Here is a 26,552-nt window from a genome sequence, read left to right as displayed (position 1 = left end):
TATTCTAATTAGATAGATGTGTACTTAATTAAGAAGAGTTGAATAACATACTTTTCACAAAACGGTCGTTCCTTTTCAGCAATATAACGCACGCCGTGTAATGTCGAATTGCTGAAAAATTCACCAGTTTGATGTCGCAAGCTGGTCCCCAGTAGAGTAAGAAACCCTTCATCTTTCTTCTGTTGTACTTTGTCTGCTTTACTATGTTCAGTTAGCCAATTTTTTCTATGTTTACGTTTTAGGTTTTTGTTGGCCGCGGGTTGAGGATGTATTTTCATTATGATGTGACATATCAAAAATTTGTTTGAATTGATTCGTTCACTCTACGTTCTACACTACAACGTAGTTTATGAAGCATTAGCAATTTCGAATAATATTAAGTCTATGCTGCAGAGCAACACAGAATTGGTCAGTTTCTAATAGTATCCAGAATCCGCGCCCGCGTAAATAACGTTAAACTGAAAGACTTCGTCAGTAAACAGCTCTATTGAAGAATATTAGCCAAATGACGCTACATAATCGAATTTAGTCTATTTTCAATATATTACTTAGCAACTATATAAGAACGCAGGCGGAATGTGTCGGAACACGGAGGCGATTGTACATATTCACAAATAACAGTTGAAACAACGTATGAAGTCGAATGTAGTTTTTTACATTTTGATAGTTGGGTATACAATCGATTCAAGTACTGTTTAGTTTTTGTGTTAGTAGGTTAAGAAATCTTGCGAGTTACTTGATCATTGATATTATTATTTACTGTATCTACTTTGACTCTTGATGAAAATTATAACAAACTATGGTCTCTTGCTACACCAGAGAAATCTCACGATTTTTCTCCTCTTTGACCAGCCTGAAAGGGTGCACACGCTTTTTTAAAGTTCCTTTATCGTAATGACCTGGAGACGTTGAAAAAAAATTACATAGGTACGCTGGGGTTGGGCGTAGCAAAATAGAGAGTATATTTTCTAGGAAATAAGATGAAAAGGGTTTTTTAACAATTGACAAATTTTAATACAACCAACTAAAAATTCACAAACAAGCTAACATCTAAATAATTAACGTTTAAATGAAATATATTACTTTGTTGAGCTTCTAAGAATAAATTTCAAATAACACAATGACTAATATTCGAACAGAAATCGGGCAGAGTAACGACCTAGCTCGTTAACGGTTGCAGCGGAAATGTGTTGCCGTTTTTTTTTTGCGCCCAGACAAAGGGAAAGAGCTACCCTTTGGGATAACGACGGGAGGGAGGTGGTAAATTCTCATGCATACCAACGCAACCTAAGCCGCGTTGGTTATGTGGGATTCACGTAAAACCAAGGTGCCTACCCGCTAAACACCACCTGAGGTTGGCTTTGGGAAAGTGCCCTCTATGCCTTCATTGGAGGTGGTGAATGCTCATGCATACCAATGCAGCCTAAGTCTGCGTTGGTTATGTGGGACTCACGTAAAACCAAGGTGCCTACCCACTAAACACCACCTGAGGTTGGCTTTGGGCAAGTACCCTCTAAGCCTTTATCGAAGACGACCTTCTCTTGGGGAGGCGCAAGCGGCACTCCCTATGGAGCTCCGCTGAGATTAAGGGAGACATCGCCTTTTATAGACGTCTTCACCCTGTCCACCTGTCACTGTCAACAATTTATACACCAAAATAACGTAGCCTAGTTGTTGTGTCGAAAACAAATTGGTTTTGACTTGCATACAAAAGCATACGTTTTACACAAATTCCAGCTATTTTATAAAGTGACATATTTTGAACGAAACCGCTACATACCCAGGACGATGTAACAAAACATAATAATGATATAAGTTCTCAATCACGCAAGCTTTTACGATGATATCGCATTGATCGATCCAGCTAGCGTGCCTTTGTTAACATTCATATTAGTCATTTTAGAAATAATATTTCAGAATTGAATATTGTCAGGACTTTAGAAGAAATATTATATTAAATTATCTTTGACAAAGAAGACCTACTATAGTATACTGTCTGGTTTTTCGCAGGCCATCTAAAATTGTATAGTCTTATCTTTGTTAATATGATTTAAAAGATGGGCTGGGAGTCTCTGGAATTTTTTCTCCCCTTGTCAGAGGCCCGTTACGAACTGATGCAGTTTCATGACGTTTACCAAGTGTTGTTGCAATATGTTATGTTATTGGTTGGTGAACCAACTTCCTCTAGCTGCAACTTTATTATTTTAAATTCTTTTTCTCTTTTTCGTAATGTAGATCCTGCCACTTGAACTTGAGAAATAGACATACAAAGATGTATAGCTAAAGCGTGTGAGTGCTGTGTCCATACAGCCCAGCCCAGCCCCATGGCTGGGCTGTATCCCGAAAAGCACATGTTTGAATCCCGCATCGTCCATACATTTTTGTATTAATTTGAAATTGTATTTTGACGTGATTATATAGTGATTATAAATCGTTGAATGCCGGCTACACTCACGAAAATCTGTCACGCTCTGGCTGAGCCGAGCCTGTGCGTACTCTCTGGCCGAACGTGCAAGCGAGAGAGAGGCACGATTGGCTTAAGATGGCCTAAGCATAGCCAAGATGGGGCATACTAAAAAATTTGCACTTCTAGCTAATCGGAACTATTTGAATTTTCGATGTTATATTTGTTGAAACGTTGCAACCTTCTCAGTAATAAAAAAACAATTTGCGGGAAATCATTTGTCAATTGTTTTTTATCACACATCAAAGTTTTTTTTATGATTTTAAAACTTCTCTCTCTGACTGATGCAAGACTGTGCCGCTCGTCCTCAAAATGCTTTTGGGAGAGAAGCACCTTGCATGAGCACCGTTAGGCGATGGTTTGCTGAATTTGAGAGAGGTCGGGTTTCTTTACATGACGAATTTCATGAAGGACGGTTTTCAACTGCCATCAAAGAAAATAATGTGGCTACTGTTAAGGGGCTAATTGAAGAAAACCCGCGAATTACCTATGAGACAATTCGAAGACTATTGGGGATTGGTATGAGCCAAATTCAGAAAATTTTACACGAAGAATTGAAAGTTCGGAAACTTTGGTGTCGTTGGATCCCTCGTGAATAGACAGCGGAGCACAAGCGGGCTCGCGTGGAATAGTGCTCACAGATGCTAATGAACTACGACCACGGACATTTTAATGCTGTTTATGACATTGTTTCAGGAGACAAAACATGATTTATTGTATTGAACCCGAAAAAAACAGCAATCTTGTGAATGGGTGTTTGAAAATGAGAACAGGCCAACAAAAGTGAGGCAGGCGAGAAACGTTGGTAAAAAAATTATCGCATTTTTTCTCAGCTACGAGTCCCATCTGCACAATTCCACTTGAATATCAAAAGAGTGTTAATGCCGAGTGGTATTCTACCATTTGTTTACCCAGGGTGTTAAAAAAGTTCGCGAAAGACGACCAAAAGGCCGCGTTCTCCTACACCATGACAACGCTTCTTCTCACACAACTTCAAAGCTCTCAATATGTAGCACATACAAATAATAGTATGTTATTAATATTAAAGGTAAAGGTTTGCATAAGAGGTGTATTAAATTATATTTTTAGTTATTTGATACTATTCAGTTTTTGAAATACGGTTTTTAAACGTAGTTTTTTTTTTACTTTTTAGTGTCAGTTAATAATAATAATAATAATACATCATCAACCTGAATGAAAACTCCTAAAAAGCCATACAAAAAAAGCAATTATACCATCCAGGTAAAAAAAATTCCTTAAAAAATGTTCATAAAATGAAAACTAATAGGCCAATCTATATAAAAATTTTATGGGACCAAATGGCATCTATTCCGCATGTTCGATGCGGAATAGATGATAAGATAAAGATATAAAATAAAAAAAAAAGATAAAGAATAATGATAAAGAAAAAAATTTCGAATTGAGAACCTCCTCCTTTTTGAAGTCAGTTAATGAAATAAAAATATTTTTGATTTGGTTTCATTTACCTTTAGCATCTTGCTGTATCTCCGTTAGGATGTTCTTCTCTCTTGCACGCGTTGTTCATCTAAACGCTAGTATAGTGTACATCTATGGGATTATCGGAAAGTAAGGCCCGAAGGGTAACAAAACCAGCAATGTATAAACAACAAGTATATTGAACTAACATCAAGCAACTCACAATGCACTCATAGGATTTATGGTGTGGGGCTTAGGATCTTCGACCTCACATTCAGGAGGCAATAACGGATCTATTTTTATGTCGAGGTCCTTCAAAGCATCATCCAGTATTTTTATCTTTCCAAGAAGTTTCTCAGCTTGCAGGTTGTACCCTGGCTCCAACATTTTTCCAGTTGGATTCAGTTTAAACAAATACTCCGCCTGTAAAGGAAACATGGATCTAAGAAAATGTAATTAGCGAAAAGAAAATGAAAGTGTTACACTAAAATCTATAGACCTTATTAAGACTTAACTTACGAAAACCTTAGCTAAGTTTACGCTTAAAATAATCTTTGATATCGTTTTCATACATTCAGTCATAGTACAGCTGTCTGTCTGTCAGACTAACGTAACTATAAGTAATTATCGCTGCCCAAAAACATATTAAATGCCACAGTCTTGGATAATTTATAAGTCTAAATAGAGCCTACCGATGAAAGCAGGCCAGGTTTATTACTTTAGTGTGCGTGACAAGTTACGTCTTACACTTGCGATTTGTATGTTATTTTGTGTTGGTGTGCGTGAATTGCTCAAAATGGAGGCTAACTGTCAACCTGAATTTTTTAGACTTTTTCACAGCTGTCACAGACCAGAGACTATCTAGAATTCAAGACGTAAAAATGATTTAAGGCCACATTTAACAACTCCATTAGATATTTTATTTTAATTCAGTGCAAAAAAAGGCATTATTGTGTTTCGGTCTGAAAGGCGCCGTAGCTAGTGAAATTACTGGGCAAATGAGACTTATCATCTTATGTCTCAAGGTGACCGCGCAATTGTAGTGTCGCTCAGAATTTTTGGGTTTATTAAGAATCCGAAGATGAAGAAGCGGCACTGAACCATCAGCTGACCATCCTGCTCGGCTCTTCCCTAAAAAACTTATGTCCGCCGTTTCAAACAAACAAAAAAAATCTAGAGCTTTACACAAATAAAACTGATACCAAATTCCAGAAGTGTGGGTTATCACTTTAAAAATATTGTTATATCTTGAAATAATACCACATAATTTCCGTAGATATTATTTATTTATTGCACAACACACGCGTTACTTACAAGCCGTCGCAGGATAAAAGAGCACAGATTATACATTACATAAATCATAGGCGTGACAAATATCTTGAGCTTTATATAATAGGGGTTAAAGTATGTTTTGTCGTTTTATTGTAATAAATGTTTTAGTGTATTTTGGTTTAAAAGCTTTCGTGGTGGAAACTTTGATTTGAAGAACGAACCACGTGGAAAATGTGGTGGGCGACACACAGGTGAATAACAATGAATTGAAAGAGATGGATGAAGCCGATCCGAGTCAAGCCACCTAAGAATCAGCGGCATGGTTTAACGTTACCTTACCAACAGTATTGACTCATTTGCGTCAAACCAATAAAATTAAAAAATTTAAAAATGGGTGCCTGATGATTTGATCTGCAGAAAGAAACGCGTGTTGCCTTGTTGAATCGATACAAAACTGAGGGAATATTGACTCGAATTGTGACTTCTTTGAAACATGAAAAGTGGATTCTTTACAACAACCGTTAGCGAAAACTGCAATGGCTGACCCCAGGTTAAACGCGGCAAAAGATTCCTAAAGCAACGCTTACCAATAATAAGGTAATGGTATCTAACTGTTTGATAGACTCAGCACGGTGTTATTCAATGTAGATTTCTCCAACCTGGTCAAGCAATAGCGGCAGATGTCTACTATTCCGAACTCCGAACAATGACAGCAAAACTAGCAGTAAAACAGCCCCGACTCATGAATCTATCTTCACCATTATTTCTCCATGATAACGCGAGTCTTTATACAGCACGAGTTTTAACTCTACAATTCGTGTCACCCTCCGTATTCGCCAGACCTTTCTGCAACGGACTACCATTTATTTCGTGATTTGGACATTTTTCTGAATGATAAAAATTTTTCTTCTCAGGAGGCAGAAGAAAATGCTTTCAGTTTATCAAATCTAGATCACCACAGTTCTATCGCAAAGACATATATGACCTTCCTATTAGATGGCAGCAATGTATAGATAGTAATGGCAATTATTTTGACTAAATAAAAGTGTTAAATTAAAAAAAAAAACGTATTTTAATTTATCAGTACAAATCGGCAATTTCATTATTAACCCCTAATATTTGTAAAGATCGAATACAATACGTTGTTACCAAGAAGTCAATCGGGTCGTCAGGACGCAGTTGAGCAACCTCAAGAAGAGCTGGCGTGAGTGTTGGGAAGATGTGGTTGATGAGGTAATTACGCATTGGCTCTCCTGCCGCCGCCAGCGCTGCCTCCTCTTCCTCCTGCATGAGGGCGTACAACTCCGACTGGATAATAGAAACATTTTCGATAATATATTGAATAAAATCCACACTTCGTGGATTTTTTTTTTATGAAAATAAGGGACGAGACGAGCAGGACGTTCAGCTGATGGTAATTAATATGCCTTGCCCATTTCAATGTACTGCCGCTCAGGATTCTTGGAAAACCCAGAAATTCTAAGCGACACTACGATTGCGCTCGTCACCTTGAGACATTAAGATGTTAAATGTCATTTGCCCAGTAATTTCACTAGATACGGCGCCTTGCGGACCGAAACACAGTAACGTTTACACATTAGTGCTTCACAGTAGAAATAGGCGCCGTTTCGATATCCATAATCTAGCCGGCAACCTGTTCAAAGGAGCCTCCCACTGGTATGCTTCGTGGACTTACCCATAAATTTTCCATATCGACATGGGTTCATTTGCCCAGTAATTTCACTAGTTACACTTACACATTACTGCTTTACGACAGAAATAGACGCCGTTGTGGTACCCATAATCTAGCCGGCATCCTGTGCAAAGGAGCCTCCCTTATTTTTATTAATACATTTCAATGCAAAGACTGAACCTTATCAGCAACAGAGTCTATTGGTGCAGTAACACAGGATGTATTTTTTTTTTAAATAATTTGGGTCGATTTCCGTCAAAGTTCAAGAAATTTAAGAAAAGCTAAATATGCAGTTATTGATTTCTTATAAATCGAGGGCATGACTCCTTTCACGACTTTTTCCTAAGTCCGTAATTTCCGACTAGGCCGTCACGGCCCTTCTCAAAAAACCACCCTGTAGGTATATATTAAATTCTGTGTTTGTTACCAAACTCCTCCAAAACGGCTAAGCCAATTTGTTTGAAAATTTGTGTGTATATCGGGTAGGTCTGAGAATCGGCCAACATCTATTTTCCATACCCCTAAGTGATAAGCATCACCCACTCTAAAATATTTTTTTTGGCAATTTATTTGAGTTTATTTTATTATGATTCAGATTAAAAAACACAATATACAACTTCAAATTTTCACCCGTCATTGAACAACACATATTTTTGTATCGCGATTTTAATATTATTCTGTTCCATCCACAGATACGCAAGATGGCAATCGAATAAAATAATTATTGTAGAACGATAAATTTTATGTACGATATATTTGGTAGGTCTGAGAATCGGTCGTCATCTATTTTTTATACCCCATAGATCTTAGTTATTGAATCTTTTTTATTACTTTATATGGCAATATAACGTTTGCTGTGTCAGCTAGTAATATGTAGAACTCAACTCGTAAATACGGATCTAGAAAAGACACCTTTAACAAGATATTATGTCAAACTAATTATTTTATGTCCGAACATATTTTCAGCGAATTGTATAAGTCTATTCAAACGAACGGATTAGAATATTTGAAAGAATCCTAATTGATGAAAAAAAATCTTTTAAACGCTACCCAATATTCCATTTTATCTTCCCGCTCTTCCTGCATCATCTTCTCAAGCTCTTTCAAAGCCTTTTCTTCTTTCACACGCATAGCTTCTAGTTCTTTTCTTTCCTTTTTCTCTGCTGCTTCAATTCGATCTATAAATTTAACAAAATCAGTAGATTTAAAATTTTGCTCAGCAGTTATTATAAAGCATTGACGAAATCTAGTAACCTAATAATATTGTGATGTTTTGACGTATCATTACAATTAATAACAATTTTTCTAACGAAGTTTAAACAAAGATATGCTGGCAACCTTCCAACCAACCAAAATGCCATCCGGCCCGCTCGACTTCCTGACGTCCAACGAAAACAGAGCTCGCCTAACAGTTTTCTATCTGAACTGTACATCGGCTTTCTCTTTTGCCGTATGGGCCAGGGTGTCATTCCTCATGTGCAACGGCGGCATGGACGGCTGTCTGAAGTTACCAAGAGCAGCTTTCCACACCGACCAGAACTTGCGTGTTCCGGTCGAGTAACTGGAAAGCTGCTCGCCGATTTTGACGACGTGTTTTGACTTTGCACGGGTGATTTGCCGCTTAAAAAATCTGGAAGCACGGTTGTATTTCCTCTTAATAGTACACATAGTAGTTAATACAAATAGTAGTTGTACAATTCAGTAGCTCATTAGCAAAAAAAACACCGCTGTATACAGAGATAAAACCTTAAATCTTAATCTTAAAATCCATTCAAATAGTGTATAAAACACTAATTTAATGGATTTTAATATTGAGGTATAAATAACCACACACCTTTTAGTCATTCGTATAAAACATACATTATTATCGACAACATTATTACAACTCGACACACGCACCTACTGGCTGTAGATACATACTTAAACCTACTACACACAAAACTCTGTTCTGCAATGAGCCCAGAGCTCCCTCCTACAATAAAGCTATGATCATTTAGATAATATTGTTGCGTAGCAACCCTTCGAAGTATATGGCGAGGGTTGTCGAAGTTCAAGACATTGTTAATTTCAACAGCTCCGTCAGCATTACTCGTAGCTCAGCGGAAAAGTGTTTACTTTAGACGCTGTAGACCCGGGTTCGATACCTACCTACCAGTGTATGGATTTTTTTGGGTTTTGTGAAGTTAAAGGAAATTTCTAGTTAGTTCAGGATCAAATCGAACAGAAAAAAAGGGATGGAAAATGTGTAAGCAGGATAAAAATAGTTAAAAGAATTTTCTAGTACAATTTAAATTTAAAGATGGAATGGGAGAATCATTTTGAAAATAGAACGGATCCGGGGGTATATAAGCCGTACTAAGCGTGGCCTACGGCAGTTCTAGTTCTGACTCGAAAGTGTAAAGAAGAAGAAGAAGAAAAGAAGAAGTAGTGAAAAGTGGAAGTGTTCTAAGAAGAAGAAGACAGAAGAGAAGTAGTGTTCGGTGCAGTGTGACGCGTTGAAGGTACCGCCGCCCATAAGAGTAACAGCGGCAGACCGGCGAAGTGCAAGTTCAGAAAAAGTGAACGCAAATAAAGATTCGTTCCTATAAGCGGAGTATTATTTCCAATCCCTGACCCACTCCCGTGTCAATTGGTGTCAGAAGTGGGATTGGAAAGATGCCATTAGTGCCCAGGAACGAGAAGGGAGTGACCACGCGAGCGGGAGCAGCTGCAGCGGCAGAGGACGAGTCACAACAAGCATCCGGCTCTGGACTCAGTGCGACCGTGTCAGCACCGCAGGCTCCTGCCGTAGACATCAGCGCGCTCATGCAGCAGATGGTCGCCATGATGCAAGAGCAAGCGCGCCGACAGGAGGAGCAGCTGCGGAGCTTGCAAGAGGAACAAGCGCGCCGACAGGAGGAGCAAGCGCGCCGACAGGAGGAGCAAGCGCGCCGACAGGAAGAGCAGCTGCGAGGTCTGCATGAAGGCCTCTCCAAGGAAATTTTATCAGTGGTGCAGAAAAACTCCGCCCGGATTGACGCTGTAGAAAAGGAGATCTCCAGGATTGACACTGTAGAAAGGGAGATCGCCCGGATTGACACTGTGGAAAGGAAGATGGGGGAGATGGAAGCAACTATTCATCAGCTCAATAGGAAGGTCGTGTGTCCCCCACACACTCCTTCAGCCAACCCAGGAGTCCCCTGCGGAATCACATCGACCAGAAGTTTGAAAGTACCCCCCTACGACGGCAAGTCTTCCTGGGCCGCCTTCAAGCTACAATTAGAGACGGTCAGAAGAGCAAGTGGTTGGAGTGACCTAGAAGCACACTCTGCCCTCACACTAGCGCTCGTGATGAAGCACTTTCCGTATTGGAAGCACTCGGCGCTGGGAAGGAGGAAGGAGGAGGACCTTCTTAACGCGTTGGAGGCACGTTATGGCGATAAACACCTTGAGCATGTGTATCGGGCGCAGCTTAAGGACCGCAGTCAAAGGGCCAACGAAACTCTGCAGCAGTGGTCCCTCGAAGCTGAGAAGCTAGTGCGTAAAGCATATCAGTCGACGCCAACTGCAATAGAAGAAATGTTGCTCCAAGTGTTCATCGATGGAATACGGGACGCCGAAGTAAGAGCAGCCGTACGACTGAGTCATCATACTAGCTTGAAGGAAGCGGTGGCACATGCGTTGGAAGTGGAAGCAGTTCGCCACGATTCTCGGGGGTTGAGACTCCGCAAAATTGTACCAGCAGATTCCAGCCGAAGGCAAGCATATAGCCCAGTATGCTATGGGTGTGGGGAGCGAGGACACATTAGGAGCACTTGCCCCAGGCGTGAGAGCATAACGCAAGGTAGGCAGGATGCGGCGGTCTCAACATCACCGCTGGAGCAGCAGGATAACTAAAAAAGGCCAGGGCAGTGGGGTGGGCGCTGGCTGGTAGAAGCAAAGCCCCAAGGATCTTCGTTAAGCAGACATGTGACGGAAACACTTTAGTTATAGAGGGAATGATAAATGGAAAATCTTGCCGTTTCACTTTGGATACGGGAGCCTCACGTACAGTCGATAGCCAAAGAAGACTAGAGAGCATCGGAAGACGACATATGCGAGAAAATGCAAACTTAACACTCACAACAGCTACCGGCCAGCGCATACCAGTCCAGGGAGAGAAGATCGTGGCCGTGAAAATCGGTAATACGTTGTACTGGCAAAAAGTGGTAATCGCAGATATCACAGATGACTGCATCATTGGGTTGGATTTTCTTCGAAATCATCAGTGTACGATTAACATGAAACATGGTGTATTGAAGCATGGAGGTGAAGAAATTCCAATGAAAGGCGGAACTTTTGGGAAAGTATTGTGCTTACGAGACACTACTTTAAATCCGAGATCGCAGACCCTAGTCCCGGTAGTCCTGCCAAGAGATGACAGAGGAAGACCTTGTAAATGCGCTTTAATAGAAAGAGAGACATCGGACACGAAATGGATCCCAGCCAGGACTGTTGTGGGAAACTCCCAAATTGCGATGGTTCCCGTGTTTAATCCTCATGAGGACAAGCAAATCATTAGGAAAGGAACAGTGATAGGAGGTTGTGAGGAGATAGCTTGGTTAAGAAAGTGTGAAGAAGGGAGGAAGACCGTAGCTGCAAGCCAGGATATGAACATACAGAAACTTCTGGATGGCTGTAAGGACAATCTTACCAAGCTACAGTTAATAAAAGCGAGAAATTTCCTGCTACGCTACGCCGGGATGTTCTTGAAGAACGACGGGGACATCGGAAGAACTGGTTTTGTGAAACACAAGATCGACACAGGAGACACTGTTCCGATAAGGCAAAGACCAAGACGTATTCCGTTTGCACGTGAACAAGAAGTGGAAGACATGATTCGGGATATGAAAGAAAATGGTGTGATAGAACCGTCATCGAGTCCATGGTGTTCTCCAGTGGTTCTGGTGAAGAAGAAGGATGGATCAACTAGATTTTGTGTGGACTATCGGCGTTTGAACGATGTAACTAAGAAAGACAGTTATCCATTGCCAAGAATCGATGACACATTAGATTCACTTTGTGGCATGACGTGGTTCTCTACTCTTGATTTGAAAAGTGGCTACTGGCAAGTCGATCTGGACCCTAAAGACAAGGAGAAGACGGCTTTTTCAACCGGAAAAGGGTTATGGCAGTTCAAAACAATGCCCTTCGGATTATGCAACGCCCCAGCTACTTTCGAAAGGTTGATGGAGCATGTGCTGGCAGGTATGTTGGGAGAAACCTGCCTTGTCTACTTGGATGACATAATCATTATGGGACGAAGTTTTGAAGATCATCTTAAGAAGCTCGAAAGTCTTCACAAAACTGCAGGGTGCCAACTTGAAGTTGAGTCCAAAGAAATGTTCCTTCTTTCAACGTCAGGTGAATTACTTGGGGCACGTTATCTCGGAGCAAGGCGTTGCGACGGATCCTGCCAAGATAAGTGCTGTCAAAGACTGGCCGACGCCGACAGAAAAGACACATGTGAGAGCATTTCTAGGACTATGCTCTTATTATCGACGCTTTGTGAAAGGGTTTTCCGATGTTGCTAAGCCCTTACATCGACTGACGGAGGAGAAAAGAGCCTTTTCCTGGGATGAAGAATGCGAACAAGCTTTCTTAGAGTTGAAGAAAAGACTATGTGAATCACCTATCCTCGGATATCCTGATACAGAGGGAAGATTCATAGTGGATGCTGATGCTAGCAACACTGGAATTGGTGGAGTACTATCTCAGAAGAGAGGAGATCAAGAAGTTGTAATTGCATACTTTAGCAAATCTTTATCAAAGCCGGAGAGAAACTACTGTGTAACTCGTAGGGAGTTACTGGCCGTGGTGAAGACATTACAACATTTCAAAAAGTACTTGTTGGGTCGCAAATTCCTCGTAAGGACTGATCATGCCGCCTTGAAGTGGTTACTAGAATTCAAGAATCCGGAAGGACAAGTGGCCAGATGGATTGAGCAACTTCAAGAGTATGACTTTGAAATGGAGCATCGAGGAGGAAAAAGTCATGGAAATGCAGATGCGTTATCTAGAAGACTTTGTCCGATGGAATGCAAACATTGCATTCGTCAGGAGGAGAAAGAGAATTTTATGATCCGGCTGATCAGAACAGATTCGATCGACGAGAACTGGAGCAACGATGCAATGAGGAGAGCTCAGGAAAATGATAAGGATCTTCAACCACTTTTACATTGGCTAGCAAGTGGATCACTTAAACCAAAATGGTCTGAAGTGGCTAGACACAGTACGGCTACCAAGAGTCTCTGGGCACAATGGAACAGTTTGGTGATGCATGACGGGTTGCTCTGCCGTAAATGGGAAACCCCGCAAGGAAAGGATTGCCATCTGCAACTGGTCGTTCCCAGGGAGAAGGTGAACGAGATCCTGAGAGCTTATCACGATGGTTCTTCAGGTGGACATTTGGGAATAAGAAGAACTCTCACAAAAATTAAAGAACGATTTTACTGGTTGCATTGCCGTGATGATGTGGAAGACTGGTGCCGAAAATGCAAGAGTTGTGCTGCTGTCAAAGGACCTCAGACCAGAAGCAGAGGAGCTATGAAGTTGTACAGTGTTGGGGCTCCGTGGGAAAGAGTAGCTCTGGATATGGCCGGACCGTTCCCAGTCACCAAATCTGGAAACCGTTACATAATGGTGGTGATGGATTATTTCACGAAGTGGCCGGAAGCATTTGCTCTACCGAATCAAGAAGCAGTTATCGTTGCGACGAAGCTGGTGAATGAAGTTTTCTGCAGATTCGGTGTGCCTTTGGAGTTGCACAGTGACCAAGGGCGGAACTTCGAATCACAAGTATTTCAAGAAGTTTGCAAGATCTTGGGAATCCATAAGACCAGAACTACGCCATATCATCCACAGTCGGACGGGATGGTGGAGAGGTTGAACCAAACATTGGAGCGACATCTGGCAAAAGTAGTGGACAGTCATCAGGATAACTGGGATGAGTACATTCCAATGTTTCTTATGTCGTATAGAAGCGCAATACACGAGACGACAACGGTGACTCCTGCGTACGCCAATTTTGGAAGGGAATTGAAATTGCCAGCTGATTTACTCTCAGGCTGTCCACCGGATACTCCGAAAAGTATAACAGAATATGTGGATGAGTTACGGAAAAAGATGGTTGACATCTACGAGGAAACTAGAACAACTGGGCTTAAGGCAAGTGAACGGATGAAGACCCGCTACGATCGAAGAGCTAATATTCCTGGTTTTGAAGAGGGAACCCTGATTTGGTTACACAATCCTGTAAGGCGAAAGGGGAAGTCTCCGAAGCTCCAACCAAATTGGGAGGGACCATACAAAGTAATCACAAGGATAAATGATGTGACTCTCAGGATCCAGCGTACCCCACGAAGTCCCCCGAAAATCGTACATGTCGATCGGGTGGCTAAGTACTACGGAAGCAACAATGATCGGGACGATCATGTCTTGGGAGGGGGCAATGTTGGGTAGCAACCCTTCGAAGTATATGACGAGAGTTGTCAAACTTCAAGACATTGTTAATTTCAACAGCTCCATCAGCAATACTCGTAGCTCAGCGGAAAAGTGTTTACTTTAGACGCTGTAGACCCGGGTTCGATACACCTACCAGTGTATGGATTTTTTTGGGTTTTGTGAAGTTAAAGGAAATTTCTAGTTAGTTCAGGATCAAATCGAACAGAAAAAAAGGGATGGAAAATGTGTAAGCAGGATAAAAATAAATAAAAGAATTTTCTAGTACAATTTAAATTTAAAGATGGAATGTGAGAATCATTTTGAAAATAGAACGGATCCGGGGGTATATAAGCCGTACTAAGCGTGGCCTACGGCAGTTCTAGTTCTGACTCGAAAGTGTAAAGAAGAAGAAGAAGAAAAGAAGAAGTAGTGAAAAGTGGAAGTGTTCTAAGAAGAAGAAGACAGAAGAGAAGTAGTGTTCGGTGCAGTGTGACGCGTTGAAGGTACCGCCGCCCACAAGAGTAACAGCGGCAGACCGGCGAAGTGCAAGTTCAGAAAAAGTGAACGCAAATAAAGACTCGTTCCTATAAGCGGAGTATTATTTCCAATCCCTGACCCACTCCCGTGTCAATATATTTTACTTATCCAAAGTACGGCACCAGCAATTATTCATGACGACCTGTATAGCCGAGTGGTTAGCGATCCTACCTACAAAGCTAGAGGTCCCGGGTTCGAATCCCGGTAGGTGAAAGCATTTATATAATTAATATGGATGTTTGTTTCCGAGTCATGGATGTTTAAATGTATTTATGTATGTTTATATGAATTTATGTATGTTTAAGTATATTGTATAAAATATATCATTGTCTTGTAACCCATAACACATCCTATATATGCTTAACTTGGGGCAAGATAATTTGTGTAAAAAGTGTGTCAATATTATTATTATTATTATGCGCACACACACACATACATACGCATACACACACATCTTTATTTTATTTAGTAATTGTAAATTTGTGACCTTATTCTGGATTGTTAAATCATAACTGACTGTTACTCTTTTGTTTAACACCTATATTTTATAAATTAGTTTTGGCCTTATCCTTCTTCTTCTATACAAATTATGAATCTTTTTTTAATATTTTATTTTAATGAAAATTAGGTACGAGACGAGCAGGACGTTCAGCTGATGGTAATTGATACGCCTTGCGCATTACAACGCAGTGCCGCTGTGGATTCTTGATAAACCCAAAAATTCTGAGCGGCACTACAATTGCGCTGTTCACCTTGAGACATAAGATGTTAAGTCTCATTTGCCCAGTAATTTCACTAGCTACGGCACCCTGCGGATCGAAACACAGTAACGTTTACTTATTACTGCTTCACAGTAGAAATAGGCGCCGTTGTGGTATCCATAATCTAGCCGGCAACCTGTGCAATGGAGCCTCCCACTGGTAGGCTTCGTGGACTTACCCATCAATTTTCCATATCGACATGGGCGTCCCATTCGTAAAGCAACAGCTGCGTATGAGGCTTTCATGCTGTAGTCTGTGTTATCCTTTACGGGTACAATGAGAGGATGTATATCGAGCTCGTCGAAGAAATTTAGTGGTGATACGTCACGACCATCATTTGTTCTGAATTCATTGAGACGTTTGAGAACGACTTCTTCGTCAAGTCGTGAGTCATTGTTCTGGTCACGCATTGCTTTATCGCAAACGAAGTCATCAGTTGCCTCTAAAGACACCACAATATCTGAAAAGCATTGTTAAGATAATAAGTCACTCCTTTTTAGGCCTATCGCAGACGACAAGACTATCCGTGACGCAATTTTTAATCTGTGATAATAAAACCGATGGTATTATAAGCAGTAACGCGCAAAAAGTCTGACACACAAAATATCCTCGTAGATCTGACGACCTGTATAGCCGAGTGGTTAGCGATCCTACCTACTAAGCTAGAGGTCCCGGGGTTGAATCCCGGTAGGTGCAAGCATTTATATGATGAATATGGATGTTTGTTTCCGAGTCATGGATGTTTAAATGTATTTATGTATGTTTATATGAATTTATGTATGTTTAAGTAAATATATTGTATTAAATATGTCGTTGTATTGTAACCCATAACACAGGCTATATATGCTTAACTTGAGGCAAGATAATTTGTGTAAAAAGTGTGTCAATATTATTATATTATATCTGACAGACCGCGCCGCACCGTGCCGTACAAAAAGTGCGCCGGCAAAACGTTAACGTTAACGTTTGCGTCAATTCGCGCTAACGCAGACGACGCTCACTTTAGTATGTAGTCTGCACTTGCTAATAATTGTCGTGTCTCATGGCGCTAGACATCGATGTATCGATGTTGATTCAAGAAATAGAAAACAGACCAGCACTGTACGATACATCTTTGGCAGAGTATCATGATAGAAATTTAAAAATTGTGAGATGACGTCTGCAAATTTATTTGGGTATAGTTTGAGAACTAAATGTTTAATATGAAACAGTCCCTTTTATAATCTTTCTGAAAGAACAGGATGAACCCAAAATTCTCTATTTATTATTATTTTTTATATCTCAAGTACGAAATAGTACACCGCAATCTCTTTACCTCCATTGCATCCTATAGGATTTGTCGGCAGAACTATAGTTCTGCCGACAAAATGACCGAAAGTATACGTCGTGTGCGTTGAGTCTGTGTAATATCTGCCAAAAACATTTTGCACGCAATGCAGACTTTTTGTGTGCCGAAGACTCAATAGCACAAAAAGTGTGTCATCTGCGATGGGCCTTAAAGTAGTAACACTCTATTCTATAGCTGAGAGATTAGTCGTCCAATATGAAGTTTCACATTTTCGAACTTAAAATCTTGTGGTCCAAAAATAAAATTGGTACCAAATTTTTATACAGTGTTTTCATAATGCTATAATTATCTGAAAAGCCCCAACTAAGCAATGCCTAAAAGAACACCTAAATGCTTTAATAACAGTGAATAGTTCGACACTACAACTCACAAATCAGTAAGGTGAGAAAATATGAACCTACACTATAAAAAAAATGTAGTAACTCTGATGAGTGAAGTATCAGTTAGACATGCTAAAAAAAACTACATCTACACATAAATAATAAGTTCCTCTGAACTAAAATATCATCCTATGCTATCCTATCTGTAGGTATGTGTGGCGTGGCGCTCCTCCATAGAACTGCCGTTTTCATGAATCAGCTTCTTTGACCAGAGTTGACACTAAGGGACGAGACGAGCAGGACATTCAGCTGATGGTAATTTATAAGCCCTGCCCATTAAAATTCAGTGCCGCTCAGGATTCTTACAATTGCGCTCGTCACGTTGGGACATAAGATGTTAAGTCTTATTTGCCCAGTAATTATAAGCTACGGCGCCCTTAAGGCAAAAAAAACAATAATATTACTACTTCACGGCATAAAAAGGCGCCGTGTGCAAACGTGCCTTTGTCGCCTTTTACGACACCTGGGGCCTGGGACTTTATGGCCCGGGGAAGAACAGGGCAAAATTCATGAAGTTTAAGCATCTAATATTTGCATGGTGATTTCAGTTCTACCTGGTAATATTTTCTTCAGAACATTGCTGTAAAGCTCGACGTCTTCATCAAATTGTTCTTCATTATTTTCTTCTTCGACATCCGAGTCTTGTTCATCACCCTTGTCAAACACTGCCATTAATGATAGAATGTTAATAAAAGAGATGAGTTTTGAAAAAAAAAACATAATATGCAATGTGTTGGTCTTTGATTATTTGTTCGTCTAGATAGACTGTGATAGCTGTGAAAACGTCGAAAAAAATTGAGGTTGACAGTTAACCTCTATTTTGTGCAATGACCACTAACACAAAGTGACTTGCTAGTCGCGTGTGTAAGACGTAGGATATCACGCACAATAAAGTATCACCTTTTGCAAGAGCAAGAAATAGTGATTTTCATTATTATAACACTAGAAATAAGGGATTGCTTGTAACTAATTCTAATAGGCTTCACAAGATACATAATAGCTTTAAGGGTAAATGTATACACTTTTATAATAAAATCCCAGTCACTGTTCAGGCATTATCTATAAATAAATTTAAATGTTTTATAAAAAAAATTAATCTGTCGTAAATCCTACTACTCCTACAGCTGAATATCTAAGTGATCGGACAGCCTGGGACTAGATTATGATGATTTCATAGCAATAGCAATGACAGTGCAATATTGTATATTTCATTAAGAAGAGCGCAAAAAAAGACTGTTGTGAGAGTTTCTTGCACCACTTCTTCTCTCTCAGAGCGCCATTTCTTTCCGAAGCGGTAGTAGTATCTAGTATATTAGAAATGACATCAAAAAGAATTCTAAAGGAATCAATTTTGAGAAAATAAATGCCATTTATGCCTAAACCTGGCCTGTTTTCATCGGTTGTCTAGAAGTCAGAGGCTCAATCTTAGGCACCTAATTATTTGATATGATGAAATCTTCTTGGCTTAATTGAAGGAAAAAAACCGATAGAAAATACAGAGAAATCAACAGGGTCCTTTCCAAATTCCAAAACCAATTTCAAATAACTTTTCATGTGGCCACATTATGTTCGATACAATATATGGACGTCACTCATAATCACGTCGTATAAAAAAAAATGGATCATGCCATAAATTACACCATAATATGCTTCGACTGCTATACATTGCCGCATTTACTCCAGTTGCTTAAAATCTTCTTGGTTAATAAGCAGCAATGTAAAAAATTTATTCAATTTACGTTACTTATGTTGAATTTAGAACCCGATACGGACAGTGACAGTTCACAGTTGACACACGACTTAGGCGAAAAGTGTGCTTACATTGTCTTTAAGCACACTTTTGCCGTTCCGCTATCAGACTGCGAATGATATTATATTTTAAGAATTACGTCATTATGGTTTGGCATTTATGGTTCCATAAAGGAATTTTCACTTTAATGGAACTTACAGGCTATGTATGTTATAAAAAAGTGAGTTACAAAATTTCAAGGTAAGTAGGTATAGCTTATATAAATTTCTAAAATATATTATAATATTTTTTAAAAATTATAATACTAGTGTGTACTTTTCGGGCTTTATTTCGCCATGTGGGTTTTGGGATTCTGTTCCATGGGATTCATCATAAACAACAAACAATTTCACAGGGGAGAATTCGTGACACGTAAACTCTAGAAAATAAGGGACGAGACGAGCAAGACGTTCAGCTGATGGTAATTGATACGCCCTGCCCATTACAATGCAGTACGGCTCAGGATTATCCAAAAAACAAAAAATCCTGAGCGGCACTACAATTGCGCTCGTCACCTAGAGACATAAGATGTTGGGTCACATTTGCCCAGTAATTTTACTAGCTACGGCGCCCTTCAGACCGAAATACAGTAATGTTTACACGTTACAGCTTCACGGCAGAAATAGGCGCCGATTTGGTACCCGTAATCCAGCCGGCATCCTGTGCAAAAGCGCCTCCCACTGGTAATGATAATGATAGTAAGTATAATATTACTTACACATTGAACATTGGCCGAGTGTTACAGGGAATCCATCGAGGACCCAGCCCTTATTGCGAGCTTCATGACACAGCAACCTTTGGCGGAGATACCTTTGGTTTCCAACATATGAAACAGGATTATTAGATGAAAGGGTTTCGTATAGGGCCCGGTAGGGAATATTTAGTAAGTTTCATCATATAAATCAGTTTTAAATCATCAAATATAATATTTTTTATTTATTACTTAGTTACAAATCTAAACTATGATAATATCGTACGAGCGTCACGTATTTAAAAATATTTATCAAAAACCTGATCACTTTGTTGTTTTTCTTTACGATTGTGCTATCGATGCGATTTTTACGGATCTGTTAAGGCGAAGAGTAAGCAGAAAACACGCAAACATGGTGTTTTTAGACAAGTTTTGTGGTAAAAGTATAACATTTCGAGCTATGAACACTACTTAATCCTGTTACACATATCCTTAAGTCTTATTTGTAGAATGCTAATGCTTGCTGTTGGTTATAGTTAACACTGCAGAGCCTTGTTGAACAACCACTTTTCTTTGAAGTTAAACAAGTTTTTTGGCATGGCGTGACGCATTTTTTTGGTACTTCTCTCAAAAAAGTAATTCTTATAGCTTGTACTTTTTTGTGTACGTTCATTTATTCAGATTAATAGTGAATAACGAAGATTGTAAGCATATAAACTGTTTTCCACGCAAGAACTTTGAAAATATTGGCTTTGTTACATAGATGGCGGGCCGGCAGCCGTGAACTCATATCGCTCAAGGTCGCTGGCATTTAGTGTCGCCTTAACGCAAGCTCTACGTAATATTTTATGTTTTCCATTCAAATAAAAAAAATATATTTTTAATTATATCTGCTACTTATATAATAAATTTTTTCGACGACTTTATATTGTGATTGAAAGTTTTTATTAGCTGCTTATCTTTTTTTAGGTCGGGCTCTTTTTTTTCTTCTTTCGGGACATTTTCAGAACTTAATGACTAACGAGTATAAAAATGATGTGAGTATGAAACAAATTGAGTCATTCGTGCCGATTCAGAATAATAAATAAATTTCGTTACTAATAAATTCGTTTCGTATAAGAAACGAAATAAACCCATCTCATGACAATAATGCGATGATAAAAGGGTAAAATAGAAGCGATGATACGAGTAATACAATAATTTAAATATTAAGCTTTGAAGAATGCCTTCGAGATTGCAAGTCGAATAAATATTCAAAGAATGAATTAATTCATTTACCAATTTGCATATTTTGGGACTGTGTTCTATAAGTAAACTAGCTGCCCGGATAGACTTCGTTCTGTCAAGGGTTAATAGTAAAAACTAAATAAATATAATGTTTTCCCGAGTGATCCCCTTACTTATATCTCAACAATCAACAACAATGGCATACAAAAATAAGTTTTCCACTTCGTTGACTGCAATAGTCTATAAACTAATATCTTCGAAAATAGCATCGCAACCGCTATGTCCCTGAATTTTAAATCTATGTATATATAAATGAATTGCTGTTCGTTAGTCTCGCTAAAACTCGGGAACGGCAGGACTGATTTGCATAATTTCGCTCTTGAATCGAATCTTATCGTAGTCCAGAGAAGGTTTAAAAGGTGAATAAATATGAAAATGCTCGGAATTAAAAAAAAACACAAACATTTTTTTTTATCCTTTGATTGTCGCTCAGAAATCAAATTGAAAGAAAAGTTTAAAATGAATAACTAATTATAATTTTTATATCCTTCTAACTTACTCAGGAGGTAAAAAATAAACTTAATTTTAGCTAACTATAGTTGGTAGATTTACTACAATTGTTAACTATCTATCAGATAATTTTTTATGTAGATTGATAAATCTTAAGTTTTGTCATAAATTAAAATTCATAAAAAATAGTATTTTATTTATTATGAACAGAACAACGTCTGTTGGGTGTGCTAGCCAGTAATATATTCGGAAATATATTTAATTTATATTAAGGTACTTAATTGGATAACGATTAATGTTGTATTACTTAAAATCGCTTCGTAAATAAGCAATTATTTCTCGTAAAAGGTAAAATATAAAAATGGTAATTGCGGGTTATCCTTAGACAGAGGCATAGACATATTTATAAATTTTCGTAGACGTTTTTAAGGTGTACAATACTCTAGTACATTATTTTGATCTATCTCGTAGAGTTCAGTCAGCGTTTGCAATGTAAGCGCAAAAAAGATGTGTTTATTTACGACATCACATTAGAAATCTCTAAAATTATAAATGTTTCTCTACTTTATTATGCATGTATTATACATATAACCTTCCTCTTAAATCACTATTTATGTATGAATAAAAAAGCGGATCAAAATCCGTTGAGTAGCTATAAATATCTAAGCTATGTATATAGGTCAGATAGCGGGAAGCGATATTTTTTACTATGTAGTGATTATGTAGTGGCAACTGGCAGATTCCACAGGTTAAATTTGTTATGATTCAATTCTCAATACTACTCTCTCTACCTCTAGATGCAATTCACACAAAAATATAGGATTATTAGTTGGCAGTGTTGTCAAATGTTCTTGCCCTATTAGCTCCTCTTCAGTCGGTACACGTCCAGCTAACAAAGACGCCAGGGTCTGCCGAGCTGTCTCCTGCGCCCCTTCTTCTTCTACTTGATCATCTTCACTGTCGGCAGGAGCTGGGTCTTCCTCCTCTCCAGTCTGAGGTGCTGTTGCTAGAGCGGCAAATTCACCTTCTTCCCAGTGATGTATGCGCCAAGTCTACGCCCAAATATTATGGTTTATTATTCCTATATTACTACTACGTTATAGACGACTTCAAAAATAAGGATAAATACAAAAGTAAATCATATCATTTTTCATCCTGAGCCGGAAGACGTCCACTGCTGGACAAAGGCCTCCCGTAAAGATTTCCACGACGATCGGTCCTGCGCCCAAATGATTGCGAAACTGAAGTGGCAGGGCACATAGTTCGACGGAAAGATGGCCCTTGGGAAAGTAAAGTCCTCGAATGGCGACCATGTACCGGAAGACGCAGTGTTGGTGGGCCCCTCACAAGATGGGCCAACGATCAGGTCAAGATCGCCGGAATACGTTGGATGAGAGCAGCGCAGGACCGATCGTGGAATGATATCATACTAAAAATAAATTTAATTGGAACTAGACTAGTCACATAACGAGAACAAAGAAAGAAGTGGACTTTAAGACTTAGTGATACCCAAGATATGGGTTGAGTTCTCGTGACAGACTTCGTCATGCTCGCTTAAATGCTTGTGGTGACCAAATAATAAAAAAGAATGCCCATCTACATATTATGCAATATTTACAATTACTTACAATACTTACTTACAATTTGACTATTCTGTTTAAATTTATTTTTAGGTACTATAGAATTTATGTGAATATATTATGTGAATTGCTTTTGCGCATTTGCTTCATCTCTTTTGAAGTGAAAGGGATGACATCGAGGTGAAGCCCTGATATTAATGACGTTTCAATCTACATATTTCCAAGTGAACGCTTTAGGCCTATCGCAGACGACAGACTACCCGTGACGCACTTTTTAGTCTGTGATAATAAAACATATAGAATTATATGAGGAACCGTATACGACGCGCAAAATGCCTGACAAGCAAAATATCCTAGTAGATCTGATAGACCGCGCCGCACCGCGCCGTACAATAAGTGCGCCAAAAAACATAATGTGTGCAAATTTATTTGGATATAGTTTTAGAGCTGAATGTTTAATATGAAATAGTCCCTTTGATAATCGTTCTGAAAGAATAGGATGAACCCAAAATTCTCTACTTCTTCTTCTTTTTATATCTCATGTACGAAATAATACACCGCAATCTCTGTACTTCCATTGCGTATACATCCCTACAGTTCTGCCGACAAAATGACCGAAAGTGTACGTCGTGTGCGTTGAGTCTGTGTAATATATGCCAAAGACATTTTGCTCGCAATGCAGACTTTTTGTGTGCCGCAGACAATGGCACAAAATTTGTGTCATCTGCAATAGGCCTTAAGGCTAAGGATTACGCCAACGACCTTCAGCGTTTCAGCGGAGCTGACTATCTCGATTTACGCGCGCACACCAATCCCGAACAAATATAATTCGTGTGAAAGTCAGCGGCACAATACCTCCCGTCACCCGCACACGGACTTTCGGACGGCCGTTTGTATTGAATATTGTATAAAGTCCCTTATGTCAAAGTAATAATATGTTTTTATTACTTTTAAAACGTTCGCTTTTTAGAGAAATAATTTCGGGAGTGGTAGTGCCATGTTGGGTCCTCACGGACACAACCGAATTGGGCCGGCACGCCCGGAGAAATACCACTCCCCCACTCGAAACCGGCGTGAAATAGCGGCTATGCCGCTGTGTTTCGTCCGGTGAGTGGGGTATCCGGAGGCCTACACCCCCCCTCCCAAATACAAATGGCAGAACAGACTAAGACGAGACTACTCCAGGACGGTACCAGGCTATGTAGGCCTGGAGAATCCGTCCCTGGGCGTCCACAATTAGGGCCTGTACCTAACAGTGGTTGCCCAGGCAGCCCCGCGGATTCTGGAGGGGGCAAATCTACGCTGACTCGGGGCAAACAGAGCAGGAGGCTCAATCCACCCTCCTCCACACTCGCTGTGGACTTTTGCAACATCAGGGGGCTTCGCTCATATTTAAATGCCGTCCACTTTCACCTGGAGACGGCGAAGCCGGCCCTGCTCTTTTTAACCGAGACACAGATATCCTACCTGGCTAGTACCTTTCCTACCCGGGGTATAATTTGGAACACTCCTTTATACTACCGGCTGGCGTGTGCATTTGCGTCAGGGAGGATGTCTGTTCTCGACGCCTGAGTTTTCTTGAAGGACAGGACCTATCCATCATCTGGCTGCGTGTAGATTGCGATGACCATCCGCGAATCTACGCATGCCTGTATAGGTCCCATAGCGGTAACGCAGAGACTGACCGGCTCCTCGAACACATCCAAATGGCTACAGATTCCTTGTTGGAGCAGATCCCCACTGCAGAGATCGTGTTTCTTGGCGATTTTTAACGCCCACCACGCCGAATGGCTAGGCTCACGTACCACCGATCATGCAGGGAGATCTGTTCACGACTTCGCCTTAGCATATGGTCTGACGCAACTGGTTATTGCGCCAACGCGAATCCCAGATGTGCAAGATCATACACCTTCACTGTTGGACCTTCTGTTGACCTCACATCCGGACGGCTACCTAGTTTCCGTTGACCCTCCTCTGGGATCGTCGGACCACTGCCTGATCCGGAGCACCGTGCCGATCATGCGCCTAACACGGCCCCGCTTCTTAGGCTGTCGCCCCGTGTGGCACTATAGGTCAGCAAAGTGGGACGAGATGCGGTACTTTTTTGCATCCTACCCGTGGAGGCAGATCTGTTTTTCGCTGGGAGATCCAGATGCCGCTGCTGACGCTGTTGCTGATGTGGTACTGCAAGGTATGGAACTCTTCATTCCATCCTCCTCTGTGCCTATCGGTGGCAGGTCCCAACCATGGTTTGACCGCTCCTGCAAAATGGCCTCTCGCCGAAAGCAGCAGTGCTATCAGGCTTGGGTCAATGCGGTGGTATCTAAGGATTTGAATTCCAGCGAACTTAAAAAACACTTCAATCATGCCTCCAGGTCCTTCAAAAGAGTTATTGCTGACGCGAAGTCGAAGCACATTGGCAAAATTGGCGAGAGACTTGCACGCCTACCCTCGGGAAGTCGTGCGTTCTGGTCGCTCGCCAAGGCTCTCCAAGGAAACTTCTGCCAGCCAGCCATTCCGCCACTGCACAGGGATGATGACTCGCTGGCCCATGACGCGAAAGAGAAAGCTGATCTCCTGGGCTCCCTCTTCGCGTCCAACTCGACTCTGGATGACCAAGGTGCACCACCACCGCATATTCCGCGGTGCGATTCATATATGCCGGAGGTAAAAATCCGGCATGGTGCTGTGCTTAAGGCGCTTCTCACCTTGGACATTCACAAATCGAGCGGGCCCGATGGCATTCCCCCGTACTTCTTGCGTAGCTCACCCATAAATGGGCGCAAGCGGTTGAGTCGAAGGGAGAGGCGTTGGCGGTGAGTTTGGACATAGCGAAGGCCTTTGATCGGGTGTGGCATAAAGCGCTTATAGCGAAACTGCCATCCTATGGGCTTCCCGAGAAGTTGTGCAAATGGGTCACTAGCTTTTTGGCTGATCGGAGCATCAAGGTTGTTATCAACGGTGCATGCTCCGACTTAAAACCCATAAACTCTGGTGTCCCGCAAGGCTGTGTGCTACTCCTTACGCTGTTTCTTCTGCATATCAATGATATGCTGCAAATCAGCAATATTCATTGCTATGCGGACGACAGCACGGGGTATGCTTCCTACACCAGCCGTGCCAACATGTCTCGGGATAGCGTCGACGAGAACCGGATCAAACTTGTGTCTGAAATCGAGACTATGCTTTGCAAAGTCTCGGAATGGGGCCGACAAAATTTAGTCCAATTCAACCCCAAGAAGACACAAGTTTGTGCGTTCACCACTAAAAAGTCTCAATTTGTCGTATCCCCTCGATTCGAGATCACTGCTCTAACTGCCACAGCCTGTATTGGCATACTTGGCGTCGATATATCGAGCGACGTTCAGTTCCGTGGTCACTTGGAAGAGAAGGCCAAACTGG

General features: G+C 40.5%; 1 protein-coding gene across 2 annotated transcripts in view; it reads right to left on the bottom strand.

The window, feature by feature from the left end:
- Nucleotides 1-4,100: 4,100 nt before the first annotated feature.
- Nucleotides 4,101-26,552, bottom strand: part of LOC126977455 (adenylate kinase 7-like) — a 33,699-nt gene continuing 11,247 nt past the window's right edge. The window contains exons 10-16 of one of the 2 annotated variants that reach the window (XM_050826255.1): nucleotides 22,426-22,622; nucleotides 19,861-19,952; nucleotides 17,908-18,018; nucleotides 15,804-16,085; nucleotides 7,917-8,044; nucleotides 6,323-6,481; nucleotides 4,101-4,324 (exon numbers count right to left, since the gene is read on the bottom strand). In XM_050826255.1, the coding sequence (XP_050682212.1) occupies nucleotides 4,121-4,324; nucleotides 6,323-6,481; nucleotides 7,917-8,044; nucleotides 15,804-16,085; nucleotides 17,908-18,018; nucleotides 19,861-19,952; nucleotides 22,426-22,622 (1,173 nt within the window). In that variant the 3' untranslated portion in view covers nucleotides 4,101-4,120. The remainder of the gene's footprint in view (nucleotides 4,325-6,322; nucleotides 6,482-7,916; nucleotides 8,045-15,803; nucleotides 16,086-17,907; nucleotides 18,019-19,860; nucleotides 19,953-22,425; nucleotides 22,623-26,552) is intronic. The other variant, XM_050826256.1, reaches the window with a different exon arrangement.

This window comes from Leptidea sinapis, chromosome 45 (genome assembly GCF_905404315.1).
Source record: "Leptidea sinapis chromosome 45, ilLepSina1.1, whole genome shotgun sequence".
Lineage (NCBI taxonomy): Eukaryota > Metazoa > Arthropoda > Insecta > Lepidoptera > Pieridae > Leptidea > Leptidea sinapis.
Note: the sequence above shows the minus strand (reverse complement) of the source record. Positions and strands in the feature narration are given on the sequence as shown.